The sequence below is a fragment of the Branchiostoma lanceolatum genome, chromosome 4 (assembly GCF_035083965.1).
Source record: "Branchiostoma lanceolatum isolate klBraLanc5 chromosome 4, klBraLanc5.hap2, whole genome shotgun sequence".
In the NCBI taxonomy this organism is placed as follows: Eukaryota; Metazoa; Chordata; class Leptocardii; order Amphioxiformes; family Branchiostomatidae; genus Branchiostoma; species Branchiostoma lanceolatum.
In genome coordinates this window covers 6492386-6516275 of record NC_089725.1, presented here as the reverse complement: position 1 = coordinate 6516275, position 23890 = coordinate 6492386, and the positions used below count along the sequence as shown (strand labels likewise).

The window sequence follows — 23890 nt, the reverse complement described above, 5'->3', positions numbered from 1 at the left end:
TCTGAATATTTACAATCATATCATTGTTAATCATTGCTCAGTTGCATTAGTTTTGAGAAAAAAATATATTAAACCCCCCTCATCTGCATTGGACTTATCCAATGGCCACATGTTCATATAAATAAGACGCGGGTAGTTCGAATATTGAAATGTTGTAGTTTTACCGCCGATCTGAGTTGAATAATTGGTTTAAATTTTGACATGTTGTAGTTTTTCCTTCTATCTGGGCGGAATGATTGAATTAGACACGGAGGTGTGGCTGTTTCTTGAAACGTTGCCGAACCAGTGGCCATCAGACCAGCTGTCCGGATATTCTTGGAAGCAAAACAACATAGCGGACATGAAGATGTTGTTAGCGATGTGTCTGCATTGTCATGATCGCCCTGCTCCCGGGACAGCTACACCTGTTCATTCACCTGTAGAATCATGTATTCAGCATACCAAAAGACACCCAGCTGTGAAGCTTCCCTCCAGAAAGCCGCTGGCGTTGGTAGCGCGCTCACAGTGCAGTAGACGGACGCCATTCTTGTTGAATCATCTTCCAGATTGTACAGGTCTTTCATGGTATGTACTAATATTCTAATCTACAACAGATGCTGCAGTAGAAAATAGTGATGTTTTCTGACTTCTGGATTTCTTAAGATCACTCCAATAATAATTTCTTTGATAATAATTTTTAAGATCAGATTTTATGAGAGTTCCCCTTTTTAATATAATGCCTCAGGACTTGGATGGATGAAGTCTTTGATAGATGTAGAGCTCTCCTGTGCAAGCAGCCCAAAATAAGCGCTTACGCACATTGGAGTATGCATGTGCGGTGTTAAAGGTGAAGGCCCCTGGCTTGTAAATAGTTCTAACACATCTCAACCATTGTCTCGATTTGCATCAAACGATGCCCTGGCAGGTTTTGTTTACGTCTCGGGCCTTCACCTTTGACACCGCACATGCATACAGTAAAATACTACTTGAATGTGGGACAGCACTTATTATAATGATAATGATGATAGTCCACATTAATCAGATCTGTGCCTATTTTTTTCCAATGGTATAATAACATCACAATCTTTCAGTGTGACTTCCAGCCAGGACAACCTCGATGCAGCTCATCCTGTGCACCCTCCTGTGGAGCTGGCAGGCAGCAGCCTTACTGTCTGGTCATGATGCAACCCCACCATCAACAGTACAGGTGACATAATCATCAGCTAAACATAAGATAACACACAAAACGTGATAGACAGAAGTAATGAAAGCATTTATGTCACAGCTGTTTAAAGTCATTGTTTATTCTACTGGTGACTTATGAATGATGCCACCTGTTTTTGGCGACGCCTCAGGGGCGAGCCAAATGATATAGTATTGTGTGCAGATTGCAACTATTCTAGGAATTGTACAGGCATGTGTCCATAGGCATATTAAGACAATAAGAATGTTAGGAATGTTAGTCAGACAGAAAGCCTCCCTCGGGAAATTCCTCCTAGATAACCTAGACAGGCAGCTACATCTGTCTACCAGATGTGCCAGGCTTATGTATACATGACCCATTTAAGACCTCAGCTCTCCAGTAATATTGCTCTTTTCTAAAACGATGTGTGTCTGTTACAATGTTTTTAGATGCCCTAATGCTGGTCCTTACAACTGTAAGATTTAATGCCTTTCTTCAGGGAACAGGTCATAACTGCATCAACTCTGTACTGATAACGATTGTGCACACGCTGCTTCAGTTACCTATACAACTTCAACTAATACAAGCAGATTAATTAAAGGGCATTAACCTCATTCATGACATTGGGAACATGTCCAAGCCAGATCGATCAATGAAAAATTTCACTGTCGCAAGGAAATTTAGCAAGCCAGTTGTACTAGTACTAGATGATTATCCTGCTGATAAGATGCCACTTTCTTGCTGATATAATCCTGTACACTTCCAAGAACATATGGGACACATTTTTACACAACAACATTTCTGTGGATTAAGATTCCCACTTGGAATGCCAGGATGGAATTCGAGTCCCACTGGAATACCAGGAACACCAGTCATAAAGGAATTTGCCAGTAATTCCTGGAGCCCTAATGAAATGCCAGCCTGGGAAATGGACTCGAATTCCATCCTGGCATTCCATCCTGGGATTCCATCCTGGCATTTCATCCTGGCATTCCATCCTGGGATTCCATCCTGGCATTCCATCCTTAGCTAACATCCCTGGCCATTCACACTCTAGAGGACTTAGTTCTATAGTTCAGGGAACATAAATAGTGCAAGCTGTTGCATGGTGTATGCTGTGTCTGTTGGTAAGTGGACTATGATGTTAAAATTTGTGTAGATTTGGCCTAACATGTTGTTCATGTAAACAGCAGTCCTATCAGAGTAGAATAGTCATTGTGTATGGTGGGAACCCAGTCCGTGGGCTGTTTTCAGTTGTCATGATCAGGCTGTGATGAAATCGATGTTCGTTCTGGCAGTGGGGTGTGTCTGGTAGAATCTAGTGGAACTGTCCCTGTCTGTGTGTGTGCGTGTCTGTGTGTGTATTTGTCCAGTAGAACAGCCCTTTTCGTTAGAAATCCTGTATGAACAGCACCACCTATCACCGTGCCCTTAGCAGGGTACAGTAAAAATTAAAACAACAACCACCGTCGCCATGGCAATGTCTTTTTATCATTGCCAGTCTTGTTCTACTTGTTGTTTCTTAAGGTTCCAGATCAGAAGAGTCCCTAAAATAAGACGCAAATCCTAGGTTTTCTCGGTAGTTTTGGCTCCTGATTTTTCGGCTATCGCTATAGCAGTATGTTATCTTTTATATTTCCTGAAAGACCCGATCTTCGCAGCGTTTTACGGTTTCCGAGTTTTGGTCGTCCACGAAGACTTCTTGGTATTAGTGCGTGATGACGGTAATGCGGTCTTGTCGCCTGATTACCCAAATCGTGCGTTCTATGTGTGTTTTGCATGGTTTCGCATCATCGGGGATTGCGGAAAACGTATCCTCACGATTTCTTTAATTTTTCCTAATTGCATAGACAGAATAATTACCTTTATTCCCATATGAGTCTTTATCCTAGGAAGACTCTTATTTTCCTTCCAGTGGCATTGGAAGAATGCCCTAAAAGTAGCAGTTTTTGGGGATAAAAATCGCTTTAATTGAGGTTTTCCACAGAGAACATCAAATTCATCTGTCGTTCGAAGGTAAGGTTTCCATCGGAAACATTGAATTGGCCAAAAAAGGATGTTTTACCTTTCTGGGAACGAGTCAGGTCGGCCCCGAATTGTAAAAAAAAAACTCCGAACTGAGACCTTAGCCTGGGTGCCATCCTCCACAGTAACCACACCCTGGGAGACCAGACCCCGTATTTGACGAGATCACTCACCACATGTGCACTTGAACTTTACCGGACCCATTAAATGCATTCAAGTTTGCATGGTTTTTATTTGGCGCTAAGGGCGAAAATGGACTGTTCGTGGTGGTTCGTGGTGGAGTTCACGTCAGCGCCATACTATGGTGACTGTCACACACTGCTAACAGTATTGGACAAAAGTGTTTGCGGTGGCTTTAATTTTGCGGTGAAATGGTCGCCGCGAAAACCACGAACATAAAACCACCTCAATCATTTCTGCATTTACAGTATCCTGTTGGTCCCCACGATCCCGCACGCCCCCACTGTCTGCTACACGAGTTCTGGTCTCCCAGGTTATAGTAACTGCTGGCTCCTTCTTTTTGCTTGCACTACAAAGTAGCCTGGATGCCAGACCACCAATCTCTAGATTAGAGATTGGGGTTCTGGCATCCAGGTTTCCTACTGTACAAAGCTACTACAGAGGATGATGGTACCCAGGCAAGTTGTTTCTTTTCTGTATCACCAAAGTGCAATCCGCATCATGTTTAGCTATGTCATCATGATTTTTAAAACCAGCATAGTGTGCATAGTCCAGTGGTTTGCAGCCTTGCCTCTGGAACTAGAAGCTGCGAGTTTGATCCTGGCTGTTTCGCTCACCCGACATGCACGCTACCGGAAAGGGTCGCAGTCCTTAGGACGAGACGTTAAGCCGTGGTCCAATGTTCATTGTGCTTGTCGGGAATTTCCCCGATACAATGAATGTGTAAATACTGTTCATAGCGCCTGTCTTCTCTGTCACGACCAGTGGAAGAATTAAGCTCTTCAGTGAGCTCAAACTGGATCGAGATCCCTTTTCTTTCTTTCTAGTTCAAACTTTGAATGTCCAAGTGTACTTTAAATCTCCTTTTGTGAATTTCAACACGTCAGCAGACATAAGCATAATGTACTGTCTTGCTTTGTGAACCCTTACAGGATTTACTGAAGACAGAGCTTAGGAATTTCAGACTAGACCTGGCAAAGTCTGAGAAGATGCTCCTAGGGAGGCTTCCAGTCCCCTTGCAGAGGACCAGGAGAAGTGTTGACATCACCGCTTCAGACATGTATCATCCCTTCTCCTTCCCAACTGAAGCTGGCAGTCATAGAGGTAACAAAGGTTCCAATCCATTTATTTCTGCAACCTGCTTTATTGCAAGTGGTCAAGAATCTTGAATATTTTTCTCCAGTTACTCTTTGGTGCTAGAAATGTCTTTGCCTGAGGAAGACTTAAGGATACAGTACTTATCATGAGATTAATCAGAGTACATGTAAATGATATGCTCAAAAGCATTGTCTCATGACTCTCATCAAATATCATTAGACTGATGAGACATTATAACAATAATGACAATGCACTCTAGCAGTCACTATAGGGGTGTCACTATCTATTGTTGTCAACATTACACAGTGTTGAGGTCAGGTCTAGGATTAAGGATGCTGGTTCATTTTCAACTGCTATCCTCCAGTCTCTATGACATAGACATGTACTTATGCATGTACAAATGTACATAACCATATCCTGCTTTAGATAGCATCCTTTTAGATTTCAAGTTGGTAATGTCCCTACTTGCAATCTTTATTCTTTTTCAAAATTAAGCCTGTTAGTGACAAGTGTCACCATGTGTTTTACCCTTACAGGCATTTACTCTTAATGCCTTTGACTGAAAGAAATGATCAGTAATTGTTTGCATTTCATTAACCATACATTTTGCAGCTCTTGCTCTCAAGCCTTCTGAAAACCTAATACAAGTTTAACAGGCCAAGATATACACCCTGGCCTGTTAGAACAGCACTGTAAATTTGCATATTCTGACTTACTTCTACAGAAATTGTGGTTGAAGATGTGGTTGTGGCTCAATCCTTTAACTTACCTGGGCTGACAGACCTGGAGTATTTGGACTACAGCGGCCATCAGTTCATCACCATGGTAACTGGAGATGGCAGGGCCGATGTCTACCTGTTAAACACGACCACTGGTCACTTCAGCTGGACGTCTGAGCTGGACATCAGTGGAGGTAAGTTCATGTTGGTGCAGTATGCTTTCTTCCTACACTTCATTTATGACACTCAGCCTTTTATTTATTTATTCTGGTTTACCACATTTGTGGGGGGATTGACATAACAGGTGACCAACTATTACATATCTGTGACTGGACCTCTCCTTGGTACTGAACTGAGTATCACCAACCATAACATATCTGTGACAGGACCTCTCCTTGGTACTGAACTGATCTTCACCACATATTACATATCTGTGACAGGACCTCTCCTTGGTACTGAACTGATCTTCACCACATATTACATATCTATGACAGGACCTCTCCTTGGTACTGAACTGAGCATCACCAACTATTACATATCTGTGACAGGACCTCTCCTTGGTACTGAACTGAGTATCGCCAACTATTACATATCTGTGACAGGACCTCTCCTTGGTACTGAACTGAGTATCACCAACTATTACATATCTGTGACAGGACCTCTCCTTTGTACTGAACTGAGTATCACCAACTATTACATATCTGTGACAGGACCTCTCCTTAGTACTGAACTGAGTATCACCAACTATTACATATCTGTGACAGGACCTCTCCTTAGTACTGAACTGAGTATCACTAACTATTACATATCCTGGGCAGGCCCTCTCCTTAGTACTGAACTGAGTATCACTAACTATTACATATCTGTGACAGGACCTCTCCTTGGTACTGAACTGAGTATCACCAACTATTACATATCTGTGGCAGTCCCTCTCCTTGGTACTGAACTGAGTATCACCAACTATTACATATCTGTGACAGGACCTCTCCTTGGTACTGAACTGAGTATCGTTAACTATTACATATCCTGGGCAGGCCCTCTCCTTAGTACTGAACTGAGTATCACTAACTTTTACATATCCAGGGCAGGCCCTCTCCTTAGTACTGAACTGAGTATCACTAACTATTACATATCTGTGGCAGGACCTCTCCTTAGTACTGAACTGAGTATCACTAACTATTACATATCTGTGGCAGGCCCTCTCCTTAGTACTGAACTGAGTATCACTAACTTTTACATATCCAGGGCAGGCCCTCTCCTTAGTACTGAACTGAGTATCACTAACTATTACATATCCTGGGCAGGCCCTCTCCTTAGTACTGAACTGAGTATCACCAACTATTACATATCTGTGGCAGGACCTCTCCTTGGTACTGAACTGAGTATCACCAGCTATCACATATCTGTGGCAGGACCTCTCCTTGGTACTGAACTGAGTATCACCAACTATTACATATCTGTGACCAGACATCTCCTTGGTACTGAACTGAGTATCACCAACTATTACATATCTGTGGCAGTCCCTCTCCTTGGTACTGAACTGAGTATCACCAACTATCACATATCTGTGGCAGGCCCTCTCCTTGGTACTGAACTGAGTATCACCAACTAATACATATCTGTGGCAGTCCCTCTCCTTGGTACTGAACTGAGTATTACCAACTATAACATATCTGTGACAAGTCCACTCCTTAGTACTGAACTGAGTATCACCAACTATTACATATCTGTGGCAGGCCCTCTCCTTGGTACTGAACTGAGTATCACCAACTAATACATATCTGTGGCAGTCCCTCTCCTTGGTACTGAACTGAGTATTACCAACTATAACATATCTGTGACAAGTCCACTCCTTAGTACTGAACTGAGTATCACCAACTATTACATATCTGTTGCAGGACCTCTCCCTGGTACTGAACTGAGTATCACCAACTATTACATATCTGTGACAGGACCTCTCCTTGGTACTGAACTGAGTATCACCAACTATTACATATCTGTGACAGGATCTCTCCTTGGTACTGAACTGAGTATCACCAACTATTACATATCTGTGGCATGCCCTCTCCTTGGTACTGAACTGAGTATCACCAACTATTACATACCTGTGACAATCCCTCTCCTTGGTACTGAACTGAGTATCACCAACTATTACATATCTGTGGCATGCCCTCTCCTTGGTACTGAACTGAGTATCACCAACTATTACATACCTGTGACAATCCCTCTCCTTGGTACTGAACTGAGTATCAACAACTATTACATATCTGTGGCAGGACCTGTCCTTGGTTCTCAACTGAGTTCCCCTCTCCATATGTTGTCTCCCTGATTTATTCCTCCCTTTGTTATAGATTATTTCTTGATCAGCCAGGTGGTCTAAGATAATCTTTTTGGGCTTCCTTCTTTTACTGTTTTAATTGTTGATGTTCATATTTTTGACATGTTTTGAAGCAACTCTACCATTCAGCTGGTTTCATTCAATGCAATCGAGTAAAGAGACTATATGCTAAGTCAAATGTCATTTTTGTCTCTTCTTGTTCTGTCAAGTCATTCCATATATCAACTTTCAACTACAATAAGATATTTTTACTTTGATGACTTGAATTTGAGCTTTTGTATGAAACTCAATGTCTTGATTGCCAACAGCGAGATATGGTGAAACTTGTCCTGTGTGACTCACAGTTGCAGTCATGCAGTTACTAATGTCCCAGTGCAAGTTTGATCACAGGACAAGTTTTGACAAACTTCTACAATATGGTACATGGGCATATCCACAGGTGGTGACACAGCACCCAACCGTTTCCTGGGCGTGTCAACAGGAGAGATCCCCAATACCCGCATCAAGGCCTCTTCCAGGAAAAGCAGGTTCCATAAAGCACACCAGGCCAGGCTCCACCTACAGGAGACTACCAGAACTGCAGGTTCAATCTATAATTTCCTGAATATCAGAATGTGGTTTATGGATGAGAAGTTAAGAAAAACTTTTGCTTGACAAATTTTAACTTTGATCTTGATGTGACTTTTGTAAAATACCTAATTCTTCATTTGAGGACACAAAACTCTCTCAACTTCTGACACATTTCTCATTGAAATGTTTTTTTTTTGTGCGGGTATGACATATTATATGAAATACAACACGGTGTATTCCGCATCACCTTCGGTACCGGCTCTCCCACGGGTGGCTTCGGCCGTCGGGTGATACGACCCGTGGTCGGGCCGGTACCTGGGTACGATACGGAATGCACCGTGTTGTATTCTAGGTTTAATGTCTTATCTGTCATCATTGTCATTGAAAATAAAAGATAGAAGTAACAGTTGTATTTTGATTCTTCTCAGGTGCTTGGGTTGCAGGTAACAATAACAGGAGACAGTGGCTGCAGGTGGACCTGGGACAGGTGTCTCAGGTGTCAGGTGAGAATGTTATCTTCTTGTCTCAACAGTGCGTTTGAGACAATTCAATGTACACATATGACACAGAGTTGACAGAGTAGATGCTCTGTATCTGAGAGCCAAATCTCACGGTCCTCTTATGGCTTGAGAATATAGTAGGGCAGATAGTTCATGGAAGAAGGCCAACTGGCCGGGATTTCTAGCCTCTTTTTCCAGAATGAACTTTATGACAGTTTGAGCTTTGGTATTTAATTATTTCTTATGCAGGACAAGGACTTGTTTGGTCTTTTGTCAGAACTTTTCTTCTTGTACAAGTTTCTTGAAAACTAAACAGCAATCATTAGTTTATTTGGCATATTGTAGCCACATTCAGCAAAGTGCAGTGATGTTTATTATATACACATGTAATAGTCTATCATTCTTGGATATGGTGGTTTCAAAATCACTTAAATCTACTTGTTGCTTTTACACAAATGCGGTCAGCCTCAACGCAAAATTTAGTTGTTCCACTTTCCTAATGTTTTCAAGTTGTCAAGAAACCAACAGGAGACTGAAACATGTCCTCTTGTGCCTTGTGGCACTAACATTTACTGTAGTAAGTTTTCTTGCTGTTTCTGTTGCAATGCTGCTTAAGTCCTTTGCATATGCAGAACGTCTGAATATTTTTAGAATGATGAGTATTTTTGTCTCTCTGCCTTGTTGATGAATGAATTTGAGGGAACTGGGTGTTCATGTGTACACAGAAGAACATTAAAGACTGATAATTTCCAACTTTGTCCTTTTAGGTATAATCACTCAAGGAAGGAACTCCAACCTCCGAAACCGAGATGGCAGCCATCTTGAATATGTAACACTCTTTAAGGTGCAGTACAGTAACGATGGGACGACATTCACAACGTATAAAGACAACTCAGGCAATGATGTGGTAAGATATCCTTTACAGGCATTACAAGATTCAACTGGAAGTCAAATTTGTCAATACTGATAAATAGCTACAAATCATCTAAGGCCATTAGCATATTGCCTAGTGATATTGAAATGCGAGGTTGTTGTGATATACAAACATGTTGAAAACCAGGGATTTGTTAAATTTTTCCAATCGACTTTGCTCTAGTTTGCTCTAGAATATACCAGACTAGTTCAACACATAGTGGTTGTCCTTTGGCATACATAAACACCAGTAAACTATATCAAAAGAAGTTGCTACAAATGGAATTATCAGGCAAAATTTTGTTCAGGGGAAAATTTCCAGTTTTGGTGCACCCAAATCTGACAATAGGACCTTTAAACTTGCACATACTACTGGACTTAGCATGCTATTACTAGTAAAAACTCATTTACTGTGGTAGAGACTGTCTTTATTGACCTGTGGAACCAGAATAGGTGCTAGTCGATGTCTAAAGAAACACAGACAGTGACATAGCAGGAAACAAATCAGTCCTAAACTCAAAACCTTAAAGTTTACATTAATTGAAGTCAACAAGTTTGTTTGTGCACACAAAAGTTACCGGTAGTTAAAAACTTTCTTGAAATTTGTTCATTGTACATATTTATTTTGATAATGATAGAATTTAGTCTCCTCAACAACATTTTGTATATTAAATGTTGTCACTCTTTTCCCTGGCAGGAGTTTGCTGGGAACAGTGACAGAGACACCACACAGGTGAACATGTTTGTGCAGGATGGACCAATCACAGCGCAGTACATCCGTGTGGTGCCTGTGCGGTGGAAGTACAACATCGCCATGAGAATAGAGCTACTCGGACAGGAAGGTGTGCATTTACTGTGACTGGCCAAGTTTCCCGTTGTAGTTGTATGCTGAGCATACAAACTATTTCATACATGTGTGACAATGGACTTGGCCTCGTACTCTAGACTGTACGTACTCCAGGCTGTTACTCTAGCTACGGGATGGAACGGTCCCACACAATGTTAACGCTCAACGTAAACCTAACTACATCTCAACTCTCTCTCGTCTCTGGGTTATACTACATCTGGGACCTCTCCCGGTCTCCTCCTTCAGTTCTACCCTAGGTCTCCTATAACAGTTCTACACAGTGCTACACATACTCTGAACCACATAGATTTATTCTAGCAGTACTTTCAGGGATGGATGTGTTTTCTTTTTCACACCGAAGTGACTTATTATCTACATTATACTGACTGTTTCCTGTTCTGCTTGGGACTTAAAATACACCCCACCAAAAGTTCGGCATAAGTTGATTCTTTGATGGCTGAGAGACTGAATGCCTATGACTGATAGCTAACATACTGTCCCCTCATAATCATGTGTAGCACACTCCTCTGAAATATCCCTTTCCATGCAGACTGGGTAGCCAGTCTACCAGGCTCCACAGGTTGCTGGAAAAGTAGTAAAAATTCGCCAAATAGCCGATTAACATGCCAGAGGAATTAACTGGCCAGGGAGTACAGTTCCCTAGGTCGCAAACTATAATCCCTATCCAGCTAACTCCTCTGGTAGGTTATCTGCCTATTTGGTGAATTTCTACTATTTTTCCAGTGACCTGTGGAGCCTGGTAGAGGCTACAGACTGGGTACTTGCGAGTCCAGAATGCAACATAGGAGCACAATTATACTTGAGTACAGCCTTTAAATCATATAAAGTGTAAACCTGCAGTAAGTTTCAAATTTAATATTTTTGTGTTCTCTACAAAAGCAGACTGCCGTTGGCTTTCTGTGGGTGAACAAGAACTCATTTAGTACTCAACCTTCAAGGTGCTTAGGTAGCTATTTGACACCAAATTTGTATTGGTTATGGGATTAAGCAGCAGGGAGAAGGTTAAACACCTGTCAACTTAATTGTTCTATGTGTTTTCAGAGTCAGTAAAGCAGCTCAAATACTTCAGTGCAGCTTCCAACTGTCTGGATGAGGGTGACCCTGCGGTGAGACAGTACTGTGCAGTTTTGTCAGACTACACATTGAGGATATATGAGGTCATCCTGCCATTCTTTTTCCTGGTAAGTTTCCCATAAAAATACCAAAATTTAATGTTTTATGTGTATGTCATGCATGAAATAGACTTCACAACTCTATACATGTAGCTAAGCCAATTAAAATCTTCTACTCGACTATAATAATTATTGTATTAATTTTGTATAAAAACAGTCTTATTGGACGGACCAGGTCATGCTTGCTTGAGTAGCCTCACTTTATTAAGTTACATACATTGTGCATCACAGGTATGAAATATTGCAATTATATAACCACCAGACGATAGTATCATTTTTTATATCATTTTCTCATGAATTATGTAAAAATTTGATACCAATTGCACATTAATGTTGTTCATTTCTAAGTTGCCTATACATGTAGTTGTGATTTGTCTACAAGAAAATGATGTTAATTTTCTATCCTGTATTCAACTACAAATCTGCCCATACCATTCACAACTGGCAATTATGATGGGCAAACTTGTAAGATATGACGTGTTTCGAGACTGTTCATGCCTTCTCCCTGCAGCTGCAGACACCTGTTCAGACTCTCCACTTCTCCTACCAGGCCAGAGGCCTTCACCTGTTCCACACGCCGCAGCAGGGACCCACAGACCCCCTCTACTTACTGGTGCTGCCGGAGAGGGCAGACATGGTGCCCACTGCGGATGGACAGCTGACAGTACCTGCGTACCGCTGGCAGGGAGACAAACATTGTAAGGGATTGTCTGTAAACAGGGATTTAAAGCAAGTTTATTGTAAAGCTACTTTTGTTAGCCTATGAAGAGATGTAGAGTGGTGTTAAAATGTAGGCCTGTATCTTTGGTTGTTGTACGAACTATTGCATAAAACATTGAAAATACAACGCCGAGTATTACGTATCACCGACCGCCGGAGAGCGATGCGACCTGCGAGAGGGCTGGGAGTCCGGGACCGAGGGTGATGCGGAATATACCGTGTTGTATTTTATTCATGTCATACCCACCCCAAAAAAAACACACATTTCAATGCGAAATGCGCCAGAAGTTGTGAAAAGTTGGTGTCCTAAAACAAAATTGTAACAGCCGCACATTCCAACGACCGAATCCTGTATTCAAATTTTCGACAGCGGCACACTCGAAATGCATTCTAAATATTCTATGGAAGCCTGTGTGATAACTCAAGTTATCACCCGGTCCGGAACATCCGTATCAAACATTTTTTTGGCCCAGGTATGACATAAACATACTTAAGCAACATGCTGCTATGTACATGTTCAAACTTATACAATTATGTATACATGTGTACTCATTCACGATTTAGAGATAAAAATTGAAGATGTATCTTGACAGTCTTGGCACATGAGTGAAAAGTTGACTATCTTAACCCTTGTCCTGCTGACGTTTTTATGCAATTTATTTCATCAATTTGATTTCTTAATCAGGTAATTTTCCCTTGACGTTTTCTGCGCTGTGGTGACTGGCATTGTTACTTCCGCATTCGGTGCATTTCACTGCGGTGTGATGCATTCAGCTGAAAAATACCCCCATCCCGTACATTATACAGAACCCACCTACAGACTCTGTATATGTATAGAGCTTAATAAATATATACTATTAGGCTTCCTGCAGGACAAGGGCTAAGTTGAGATGCTTTTCCTCCCCAGCCCAGTGTTCATTCCACCACATGAGCAACGATCCCGTCGTCCCGGAAACAGGACAGGACGCGGAGAGTTTCCTCATCAACAGTGAGATGTACATGGTCATCGCACATCACTCCGACTCTCAGGGAGAAGTCTCGTCTGAATCTACAGTTCTGAAATACAACCCACGTAGTGCTGCATTTCAGCATCTGCAAAGGTAAGTTGAGTTATTTTGCTGAAATGAAAATTATTTTGTAACAGGGCTATATACTGTAAATGCAGAAATGTTCGCGGTGGTTTTATGTTCGTGGTTTTTGTGGAGACCGTTCCACATTGAACTTAAAACCACGGCGAACATTTTTTTCCAACACTGTAGGAGTATGTGACTATAGCGCTGCCATGGCGAACACTCCATTTTTGCCTTAGCGCAAAATAAAAACCATGCAAACAAAATGCATTTACAGTAGTAGTAGTCCACTATGTTCTGCTGCTGTATAGTGGTCTATATTTTATACATAATGATAGTGTGCTCCTTTAAATGTGTATGGCATACTGTATGAAGTAATGAAAATTTTTTGTAACAGGACTATAGTTCTATCGATATATATGATTATAGCATACTCCTTCATACACATACTGTATGAAGCAACTGCCACCAAACTAAGAAAATTATAGAATTATTACCAAGACTAGTAGTGAACGAACATATTAATCATTATTTATCGAAACCATTCAGGACCCCAAACTTAAATTGTGTCTGGCTTTGTAGTATATAATAATGAATAAGTACTCTGCAAAATATATTTGTTAAGTCATACTGTCACTGTGTGATTAGAATTTTTTGCAGGTGTTTCCTAAAAGTTTGCTTGGGACAAATATGTAACTAACATGTTATCAGACATTGTTTTTTATTTGTATTTCAGCTGAACAAGTTTTTGCGTATTGTTTTTTTTAGCCTCCCAATAAAGGGAGCTGTAGATGTAGAATATTTCCGGATAGGACAGGATCCATACCTGGCCCTAGCAGCACACTCTGGTACTGCAGAAGCAGCATCAGCCAGGCAGGGAGAGATGCAGTCATCGTACATCTTCAAGTGGAATGGCAAGTGACAAGAAATCTTGTTTTCTCTTTTACAGTCAACCACATTGCTGTGCTTTCTTACCAGTTCATAGTACAGCTGTCATTAGTGGGGAAATATGCACATAAGACAAAATCAATGCCATCAAACAGTATTTGTTTAGCCCAAGGTCCAAATTTGTTGTTTGTCTTTGAAGCTGATCACTTCAACTGTTGTTACCTCCCCGCTGTTGAAGCAGATGCATGCTATAATTGATCTCAAATCTTGATTTCAAGTTATGATGTTGATTATACTGTAAATGCAGAAATGTTCCATTGTTTGACTGTAGCGCTACTATTGTTTCAAACGCGAACTCAAAACCACTGCGGACACTTCATTTTCTCCTTGCCGCAAAATCAAATCCCCACAAACATTTCTGCATTTAAAGTAATATTTCCTCAAGATGATGCATCTGAAACATAGCAATTAACTTTTTGGTGTCTCACAGTCTACATACAAATTCATCTAACTTCTCACGTCTTTTTTTTTCAGGTTATCATTTTGAGGTGTTGCAGACCATTTCAGTAGAAGGAGGCAAAAAGTTTGAGTCCATTTTGGTTCCTAGCAGTGAGAAAACTAAACTGCTTGCTCTTGTTCACCATGGCACCAACCATTCACGACATACCAGCATCTACCAGTACAGCAACCAACACAGGCAGTTTGAACTGGTTCACAAACAGTTACCAGGTACATGTAACAACAGGAATTTACTGTCTGAGGGAGACAATTAGCTTAAAACTGGGAATGGTAACATCATACTAACATGACAAATTCATCAATTTTGATATTCTTGCTGCATCAACTTGAAGGTATTAGGAATGGAAATGCTACTAGTCAGACTAAAGCTAATTATAACACCATACCTGGAAAAGATATTCAGTATACATGATTGATTCTTTACTGGAGGTACAACTAATTAACTCATCTTTTAAGAAGATTTTATCAATTATTGGTTACCAAGGTGTAAAATTAAACCAGATTGGATACAATAATTTCACATCATTGGAAACTTTCTTATGAATACTGATTTTTTGGGATACATGTATAATGACGGGGTGGCGGAATTGTGTACCCTGGCGGAATTATGTTAGGAGATGTTACAATCAGCATGTGACATTGTGTGTTACAGACTTTTCTTACTCCTATCAAGGAGGTTTAAATCAAACTCCCATGGATCTACTGTAAATACAGAAATGTTTGCGGTGCTTTTATGTTCGTGGTTTTTGTGCTTCGCCGCGAATTTAAAACCACCATGAACATTTTTTGCCCACCTACCCCTATACTATTGTCACATACCCGAATTTAAAACCACCGCGAACACTCCATTTTCTCCCTACCGCGATATAAAAACCACACAAACTTACATGCATTTACAGTATTTCTATTTCTGTCAGTTGGGTTAGGCCATCCTAAAGATGCTCCTGCTGACATAGTATCCTTTGTCCATGATGGCAAGAGCTACTTGGCAGTTGCACAGACTAACTGGACAATGCTGTACAGACTGGAGGTGGCTGACCAGTGGCTACCCAGCACGAGAGAGGTGGAAAAACAGAAGGTTCTGGACAGCATCAGCGAACTGAAGGTACCTGTAGGTCTTTGTTTTAAAGGGTACCAAAGCAATATTAGGGCCCAAAATGCTGAAATCTTTATGGTAGTGGCATTTACTAACACTGTTTATTATTTACTAGCGCTGTTTAATAATTTCATCCTTTGAGCATTTTAAACCGTGCAAAAAGGTGCCATACAATGATCACCTTAGTTTCACGAGCCTACAAAAACCCTGGCGACAATTTTCAGTGAGTTCTCACATCACAACGACGTCATATTTTTGCATCATGGACGTTGCCATACATAATGTGATAGTGTTGTTAGAACTAATCATATCTAGAAATGACTAAATAAACTGACTTTTAAAATCCGATTTTTTGGCCTTGGTATTGCTTGGGTTTCCTTTAAGGCATCAGAACTGTAAGCCAACATTAGCCTTTTTTGTAGTGATGTAATTAAATGTTGAATGTGCAATGATTCTTTTAAAGGCTGCATGTTGTTTTTGATACATGTATCTGTTCAATCTTAAACATATGTTGAGCAAAAATCAGTGTTCATTGAGATTATTGAAATACGTGATTGAGAGACATTGAAGATTATCTTATCTAGAGGTCATTGAGTCCTAACAATGGAAGACCATTCATGAGACTGATTTGTCCATTTTGTTGATGCCCAATGGTCTTGTCTCTATGGAATCCCTACCATTTTTGTCTGCACAGCAAAATATTAGTGAGTTGAGCAGCAGTATACAGGTGCTGGCAGCACGTGTGGCAGAAGAACCCGTAACAAAGATGGGGGATCAGATCATCACTGGGACAAAGACCTTTACTGGCAATGTGACCATACGGCATCTTGTTGCTAAGAATATCACTGTAGGTAAGGCATTTACTGACAGTTACTATCTGTGTATTTATGATTATCGTAGAAAGCTAGTAAAAGTCCTATAAACTGTGTTATTATACACTCAACACCACATGTTTGGAAACTTGAATTTGATCAATCACATTGTCACCTCATTGATTACATTGTATTGTATTAGTAAAAGTATGGTGCCTGGAATAGTAGTAAATTCTAGTTTTGCCATATGCAGTGCCATGGGACTTATGAATATAGTAGATAATTATCTTTACTGGAACTGTTCATTCGTGTATGTCTCCAGGGACAACTGTTGTGGATGCACCTGAAAGGTCTATATATAGGGAGAGACTGGTATCCATGGAAACCATCAAGGCTGAAGTTGGGGCGCAGCAAGCGACCATAGAGAGCATCATGCGGAGACTACAAGGTGACTTTATAAATTACGTACTCCACTATTGACTCCTGCATGATTATGTTATGCATTACCAGCCAGCCAGAAGACAGTCACAGATGTGCAGTTATTATAGCACCAATCATCATCACAGCTTGTCGCTGTTTCTCTCAACCCAGTCCAGTGCAGTTTCGTTGGCTTCTCGAAGGTCTGTGTATGTGCAGGTGGGTGAAAGTCTGCAGCTGTGCATCAGATGTTGTAGGGTTTAGTGTACTCTCCAAGCAGAGGAGGGGTTTCGTCTGGTTTTTGACGTGTTTTTAGGCGTTTTTGTTGGGCTTTCTACTTTGTCAGTTTTGGTCTGGGTTTGAAGAGACAAAAAAAAATGACAAAGTAGAACGCCTGACAAAAACGCGTAAAAACAAAAAAAAATTGTCAAAAACCAGACGGAACCCCGCCTCTGCTTGGAGAGTAGGTTTAGTGGTCCTCATTGCAGCTGCAGGCTGCACCAATGAGAATGGTGTTCTTAATGCTATAGATGCTGTGGCCATTGACACGACCCAGAAGGTTCCTAACCAGCTGGAGCTGCAGGACGATGTTGTGCTGAAGGGTGATCTGTCAGCACGGAAGGTCACCGTGAAGAGGATCAATGGACTAGACATCCCACACCTGCAGCAGGAGATAGTCAAGTAACATCCTCATACATTTGACAATAGATCCTTTTGGGACTGTCATTATGTTTTGAAGGTTTTACTCTGGTTGTGTAAAAAGAAACTCCAAATATCGTATGTCATTATTATAGAATTAAAGAATTATAGATTTTTTTTTTTGATTGGCCAGGTGCTTATTGATAAGTTTTATACACTGAGGTAAAGTAAACAAAGATGCTTATCATGTAGATACAATCTTAATTCATTTCATCATTAATACAGATGAATCAGCTTTTTTAAATTGTATTAATGATGTCTTAATTTCTATATCAATAATCAACTATCAAGATCAATCTTTACTCAAGTTTTGAATGCTTCAGTTCTGCAACTCTTATCTTTTAAAATGAAGGAATCATGATGATATCTTTATGTTATTGTGCTGAATTAAATGATGTTTCATCTAACCATGATTAACCCTTCCATTATGCTATGCATTATTCTTCATTCATTAATCTAAATAATAGAAGTTAACGGCCGCGTGGCGCGTTGGATACACCCGATCCCTCGATCTCGGAAGTTAAGCAACGCGCGGTCCGGACAGTGCTTGGATGGGAGACCAACCAAGGACGTCCGGATTGCTGTAGCCTCATGAAGCTTTCCACGAAATCGTCTTCCGGGAGGGACGTAAAATGGGGGTCCCGTGCTCGAGGAGGTGCCTCGAACACGTTAAACAGCCTCATTACCCTACACATTGGGTACCTGCCTGTGGCACTGTCTGCAAATACACCTGATATTATTATATGTGATAAACTCATAGGTTGTAAGAAATCTCTCCAGAACCTAGCCTCCATAGCAGGCTCTCTATGCCTTTTTTTTGTAGGCTTTTTTTTTTATGACTTCTTTTTGCACTGGGTTGTTTGTGCAGCCAGCCTGTAACCATTAGTCTACCAGGCCTAATGGTTACAGGCTGGCTGCACAAACGACCCAGTACAAAAAGAAGTCATTAGCAAAAAGTGTATCATATTAGCTCCCCAAAAAAGACCCAAAGAGCCTGCTATGTAGGCTATCCAAAACCCTACTCTTGATTCTGGTTTCCTCAGGCTGGATGAAGAGGCAGAGATTATGGGGAGCCTGGCAATTTATGGAGATGTCCTCATCATGGGAGACCTCAATGTCAATGGGACGTACAGCGGAGTAGACCTGTCATTAGATGCCATGACAGTTGCTACGCCACAGAACATTACAGGTTGGTACTTTAAAGGGAGGCTTAACTTAAAATTGAAAAGTCTGCTATACTTTGCTAAATATACGCCAAAGTCAAGTCCTTCATAGTTCAGGTCTCTCTCGTCATTTGTAAGATGGGCTGTGCTGACGGCTACTCGCCTGATGATTGAATCAATCAATTGTAAGGTCACGATATGTGACGTCAGGTCTTGGCATTTCCCATTCAACATGAATAGGGATTTTGGATCTGGCTTTCCTGAGGATGGATTTCGAGGAATTTCCAGGAAAGCCAGATCGAAAAGCCCCATACTCTCTGGTTGGGAAATACCGAGCTGTGACCTTACAATTGATTGATTCGATCATCAGGTGAGTAGCCGTCAGCAAGGGCCAAGTTACAAATGACGGGAGAACCCTGAACTATGACGGACTTATGTAAAACAAGTGAGGACTTGAATTTGGCGTATATTTAGCAAAGTATAGTAGACTTTTTAATTTTAAGTTTAGCCTCCCTTTAAGGCAAAAGAACAATATTCCAGGATATTTCCTTTTACCTGTACAGCATGGATCTCTCTCTATATGATTTATTGGCTTTCACTTATTTTACAGAAGGTAATGCTAGCTTTCCCAAGTGAGATCAAAGAAACGTACATGTAATTTCCTCTGTGAAAACGGAGGTATAGTAATCAGCTGGTGCGTTTGTTTGTTTGTTTGTTGTGGTGTGTGTTCGCAGCAATTGGTATTTGAATGCTATGTTTGTTATGGATGAATTGTGATGTTGTGTAATTGATGCCTTTTCCATGTTTTCAGTACAAGTTTTTAAAAATTCAAAAATGTAATCCAGGACAAAAATAAACTTTATGACAAAATGGATTGTTACAGTAAGAAATTCAACAAGGCTTTTTCTCTTCTGTGTTGATGTCAGGATTGGTGACGTTCTCCAACAATGTCCTGGTCAATGGAGACATAGAACTAATGGGGACGCTGAATGGTGTGGACCTGTCTGAGGATGTAGTTACCTTGTCAAGAAACCACTCTATCACAGGTAAGAACTATATACAAATAATGAATATAGTTCTCTTTAGAGGACCATTGACATACATTGTGACTGTCGATTGTGAATCTGTTAACTGTACTGATGCTGGCAGCTGTTGACATTAAGGTTTCCTCGTCCCTTGCTAAATTGGCATTTTGACTTTCCATTGTCCTACTCTTCTAGATAAGTGTGTTGGGTTCTTTTACGTGCAGAGGTTTGACGCTTGAGGCTAATGCCTGAAGCTTTCTCATACACGGGGCCGCGGGCTTTAGGTCACGAAGCCAAGAACAGCTAGGGAAATTGAATTTGTGTGTCCCTAGTTGTCGCTTAACAAGCAGGGAGACTTGATAACTAAAGGTGAATGAGTAGACATATTGGTGGAAAGCACATGTAAGTAATGTCAATCATTTTGAAAATGTGACTCTCAGTGCCCTAATATTGCTTAGGGCACCTTTAAGTATGTACTTTCAGGATCTTGTACAGTTGTCAACCCAGGCACCAATCATAGTTCTGTTATTTGATCCCATCAGGTAATAAGACGTTTCTGGATGACCTTTACTTAAGAGGAGACATTATCCTGGCCGAGGGTTCCACAGTAGACGAGGTTGACATTGTTCAACTGTCCAAGAATGTGATGACCATCCAAGGGGACCAAATCATCACAGGTGAAGCTATTTGCTGAAGTCTCATACTTAAATATGTGATATTTTTCTTTTGACGAAAAACCTGTCCAGCAAGGCATCACGGACTCATCTTTATGTAAAAATGATGTGACAATTGTTAAGATTTAATAAGAGTGGCGATATAGACTCAGGATCATAATCTTTCAAGCTACTGTGAGGCTTACAACTTTTTTTTATTCTATATTTGTATATTCTATCCCAAATTATACATTTAGGTTCCTATGCCATGATATTTACCTGAAAATTGTTGATAATGTAATTTTCTAATGTAAGGCCACACCATTTTGATTTCTTGGTTAACGGAATTTTAAAAAAAATGCTAGATTGGAAAATCAACAGGAAAACAGAATCTCAGAGGAAAGTTTGTACTTTGGTGCACACAATTTCTGTGAGTGAACAGGGTCAGGTGCAAGTTTTCACCCCAGCCTTCTGTTTTCATGATTTTTTTTTGTGCTAGAAAAAAAATCTGTTAACCAAGAAATTAAATTGATGTGGCCTAATGCAATATTATGAACTATTATAATAGTGAAATGTTACCTATGATATGTAGTGCTGCAAAGCATCATGACAAGATTATGAGGAGATATGTCAGTTGTTCCTAGTATTGTTAAAGAACAGAAAGTGTATACGTAGTCTTGTGCATCCAAATAAATAGTACTTCTAAAATTTGTCTGTTGCATACAGGAGCCATGACAGTGAGAGGAGACCTTACACTTGACAGTGACCTGACCATCACAGGGACTTTGAATGACATTGATATCTCCGACATGGATGAAAGAGTCATCAAACTGGATGAACCAGCAGATGTGACAGGTCACAAGACCTTTGTGGATGATGTCGAGGTGAACGGAGGCATAGAACTAAGTGGGCATCTGAATGATGTTGACCTGTGGGAAGATCTAGTCATTCTCAGAGGTGTGTACATGTTTATCGTTTATTTGCATAAGTTGAAACATTTAAAATCAGTATGAAATACAGGACAAAAAACATGCAGGGGGGCCAGAAGCCTTTGTGGCTTTTTGTGGGCCTCCCCCCGGAACTTGATAACGTTTATGAATGATTTAAATTGAGCGTAACAAAAGAAATAAGTCTAAATTATACCATAAATCTTCTTTATGAATAAGGAGTTAGTTACACATGTAAAAACAAATGAGAATCTTTGAATATTTAAGAGGAATATCAACGCTGTCCTATCTTGTTTCACCCTTTTAAAACAGTTTGAATGTTGTTGGAATGACATCACAGTTTCATCTTGTATTCTTTCAAGCTTTAGACACATTTACATTAAATTTCCTCTGTATCATATTCCTCATATTGTTTATTAGTTCCTGTAGACTTTCATTCCTTCAGTTAAGAGTTTATCTCAAGATCACATTTTGTGTCTGTCATAAGAGTACATTATAGAAAGAACAGAAGGATTGTACAATTCATAATGATATAACTGTTTGGCGCGCTCCTGAAGCGTTGCCAAAAAGAACTCAGGATCTTGAGGTATGCCACAAGTAAAATGTATTAGGCCCAAGAAGCCCATATACAAGCAGTTCTAAGTGACAGGGATAGGGGTGAGACTGTGTTGTATCCTTTGTATCTCTATCTTTATCTTTGTAGGCGGTACAACCGCCATTCGGCATAACACACCAGCTTAGCAGGCACGCGGCGCGGCAGCAGCAGGTTGTGCACAGTATTGGGTAACATTTTGTTCGTCGTTTTCAGATGACCCAGACTGTACTTTCCCATTTGATTACCTGAACAAGACCTACAGCAGTTGCACCATGGATGACGGACAGCAGCCATGGTGTTCACTGGGACTTGTTCTGGAGGAGGGACAGGATCGATGGAAGTATTGTGCAGGTTGGATAAAGATTATATAAAATCAAAATATGTTAAAGGTACCCAAAGCATTTGATGAGGCTTGAAAACTGGAAATATTCTAGTTGCTGTAATGTTTATGAAATCGACATTTAATGCCACTGTTTACCACATTTGCGTGTGGATATCCTATCAAAAGTGCTCAAAAGCGGCACAAAAATAAGCTACATGGTATATTTTAGTTTCACGCGCCTAGTGTAAATAGACCGATACCATAGCCCCACCCTCCTCCGTCAAAACGTAGAAATGCAAGATTAAAACATAAAAATGCAAATATTTGACGGACATGCAGTCACTCTCTCATTGGTTGAACCGCTAATTGTGATGGACAGTCAGGATCAGTCTATTAGGGCTTGGATTTTCTATCAGTTCTCACCACACAAGATTAGATTCTTTGCTCCTTTAATGTCGATATGTAATGGTAAAGTGTTATTGAATCTTACTATGTGTAGGAATGACTAGAAATTGGAGTTTTTTCATTCAAGTTTCAAGCCTTATAAAATGCTCTGGATGCCTTTAAGATTCAACAACAATTATTATGTATCATTATTAACAATACATATACACAGTTGCGCCAAATATTCATCCTTCTCCTGTTACTGAACGGTCTTAGGTTATTACACAAAGTTCACAAATATTTTGTTATGATAAATGTTAGATCTTCTCAAGCATGCATAATTATGGCACATTCATCAGCAAGCTTTCTCCACTCGGTACATGTATAAACCTAGAGAATGCAGAACAAATAAGAAGTAGGGAATCAATGTTTTGGGATGTTGCACTTACACATAACATGTAAGTTCTACCATACAAATGTCAAAAATAAGTGTTCTTCCCTAAATAGAGACCCAAATCATACACATCTGACAACAAATTCAATGAATATTCAATTTTTCTCTGAACAGGTGTGATGACTTCGGGCTATAAGACCTTCAGTGGTAATGTGACGGTGTTGGGAGATCTGTATGTGACAGGGACAGTTGATGACACTTATCTGCCTGAAGACGTCATTACGCTGACAGGTATATTTTCATATAATATGATTGTGCATAATCAGTCTCTCAAGATCATTTTTCTACCTGTCTATTCTTTTGTAGCCTTTATAGAACCAGGAAAGTAATCCAGAAAAGATCGAAGGTTCTGGGTTGGAGTTTAAATCTGACCTGCATGTAATTAAGGACAGTTTTAACCCTCCTCATCGGTTGGCGATCATTATAGACGTGCACAGAGTTTTTCTGAAAAGTTGATATATCGATTGTAGTTTGTATTTTAGGATGGGGTTATGTTGGTCGGCTAACGAATCCTTTTTTGACAAATAAGCTGAATCAACTGTGATGCAGTATTGTCATCTGATACTCAGATAGTGGCATTTT

The 23890-nt window shown here is 40.3% G+C and overlaps 1 protein-coding gene across 1 annotated transcript; it reads left to right on the top strand.

Annotated features, from left to right (window-relative positions):
* The first annotated feature begins 101 nt into the window (after positions 1-101).
* Positions 102-23637, top strand: LOC136434136 (uncharacterized). The gene is made up of 24 exons (XM_066426901.1): positions 102-564; positions 1071-1186; positions 4300-4471; positions 5190-5378; positions 7962-8105; positions 8521-8595; positions 9360-9499; positions 10202-10346; positions 11414-11553; positions 12056-12242; positions 13172-13364; positions 14103-14248; positions 14757-14951; positions 15659-15846; positions 16532-16688; positions 16972-17097; positions 17597-17747; positions 18809-18954; positions 19855-19974; positions 20496-20630; positions 21333-21563; positions 22362-22499; positions 23423-23539; positions 23615-23637. The coding sequence occupies exons 2-24, from the start codon at positions 1097-1099 to the stop codon at positions 23635-23637; spliced, it is 3348 nt and encodes a 1115-aa protein (XP_066282998.1). The 5' UTR covers positions 102-564; positions 1071-1096.
* Positions 23638-23890: the final 253 nt, after the last annotated feature.

Coding starts and splice junctions, on each gene's coding strand:
- LOC136434136 (XM_066426901.1), top strand. CDS start 1,097: ATGCAGCTCATCCTGTGCACCCTCCTGTGGAGCTGGCAGGCAGCAGCC. Junction 5,379..7,961: donor TGAGCTGGACATCAGTGGAG/GTAAGTTCATGT, acceptor GCATATCCACAG/GTGGTGACACAGCACCCAAC. Junction 14,952..15,658: donor GGTTCACAAACAGTTACCAG/GTACATGTAACA, acceptor TATTTCTGTCAG/TTGGGTTAGGCCATCCTAAA.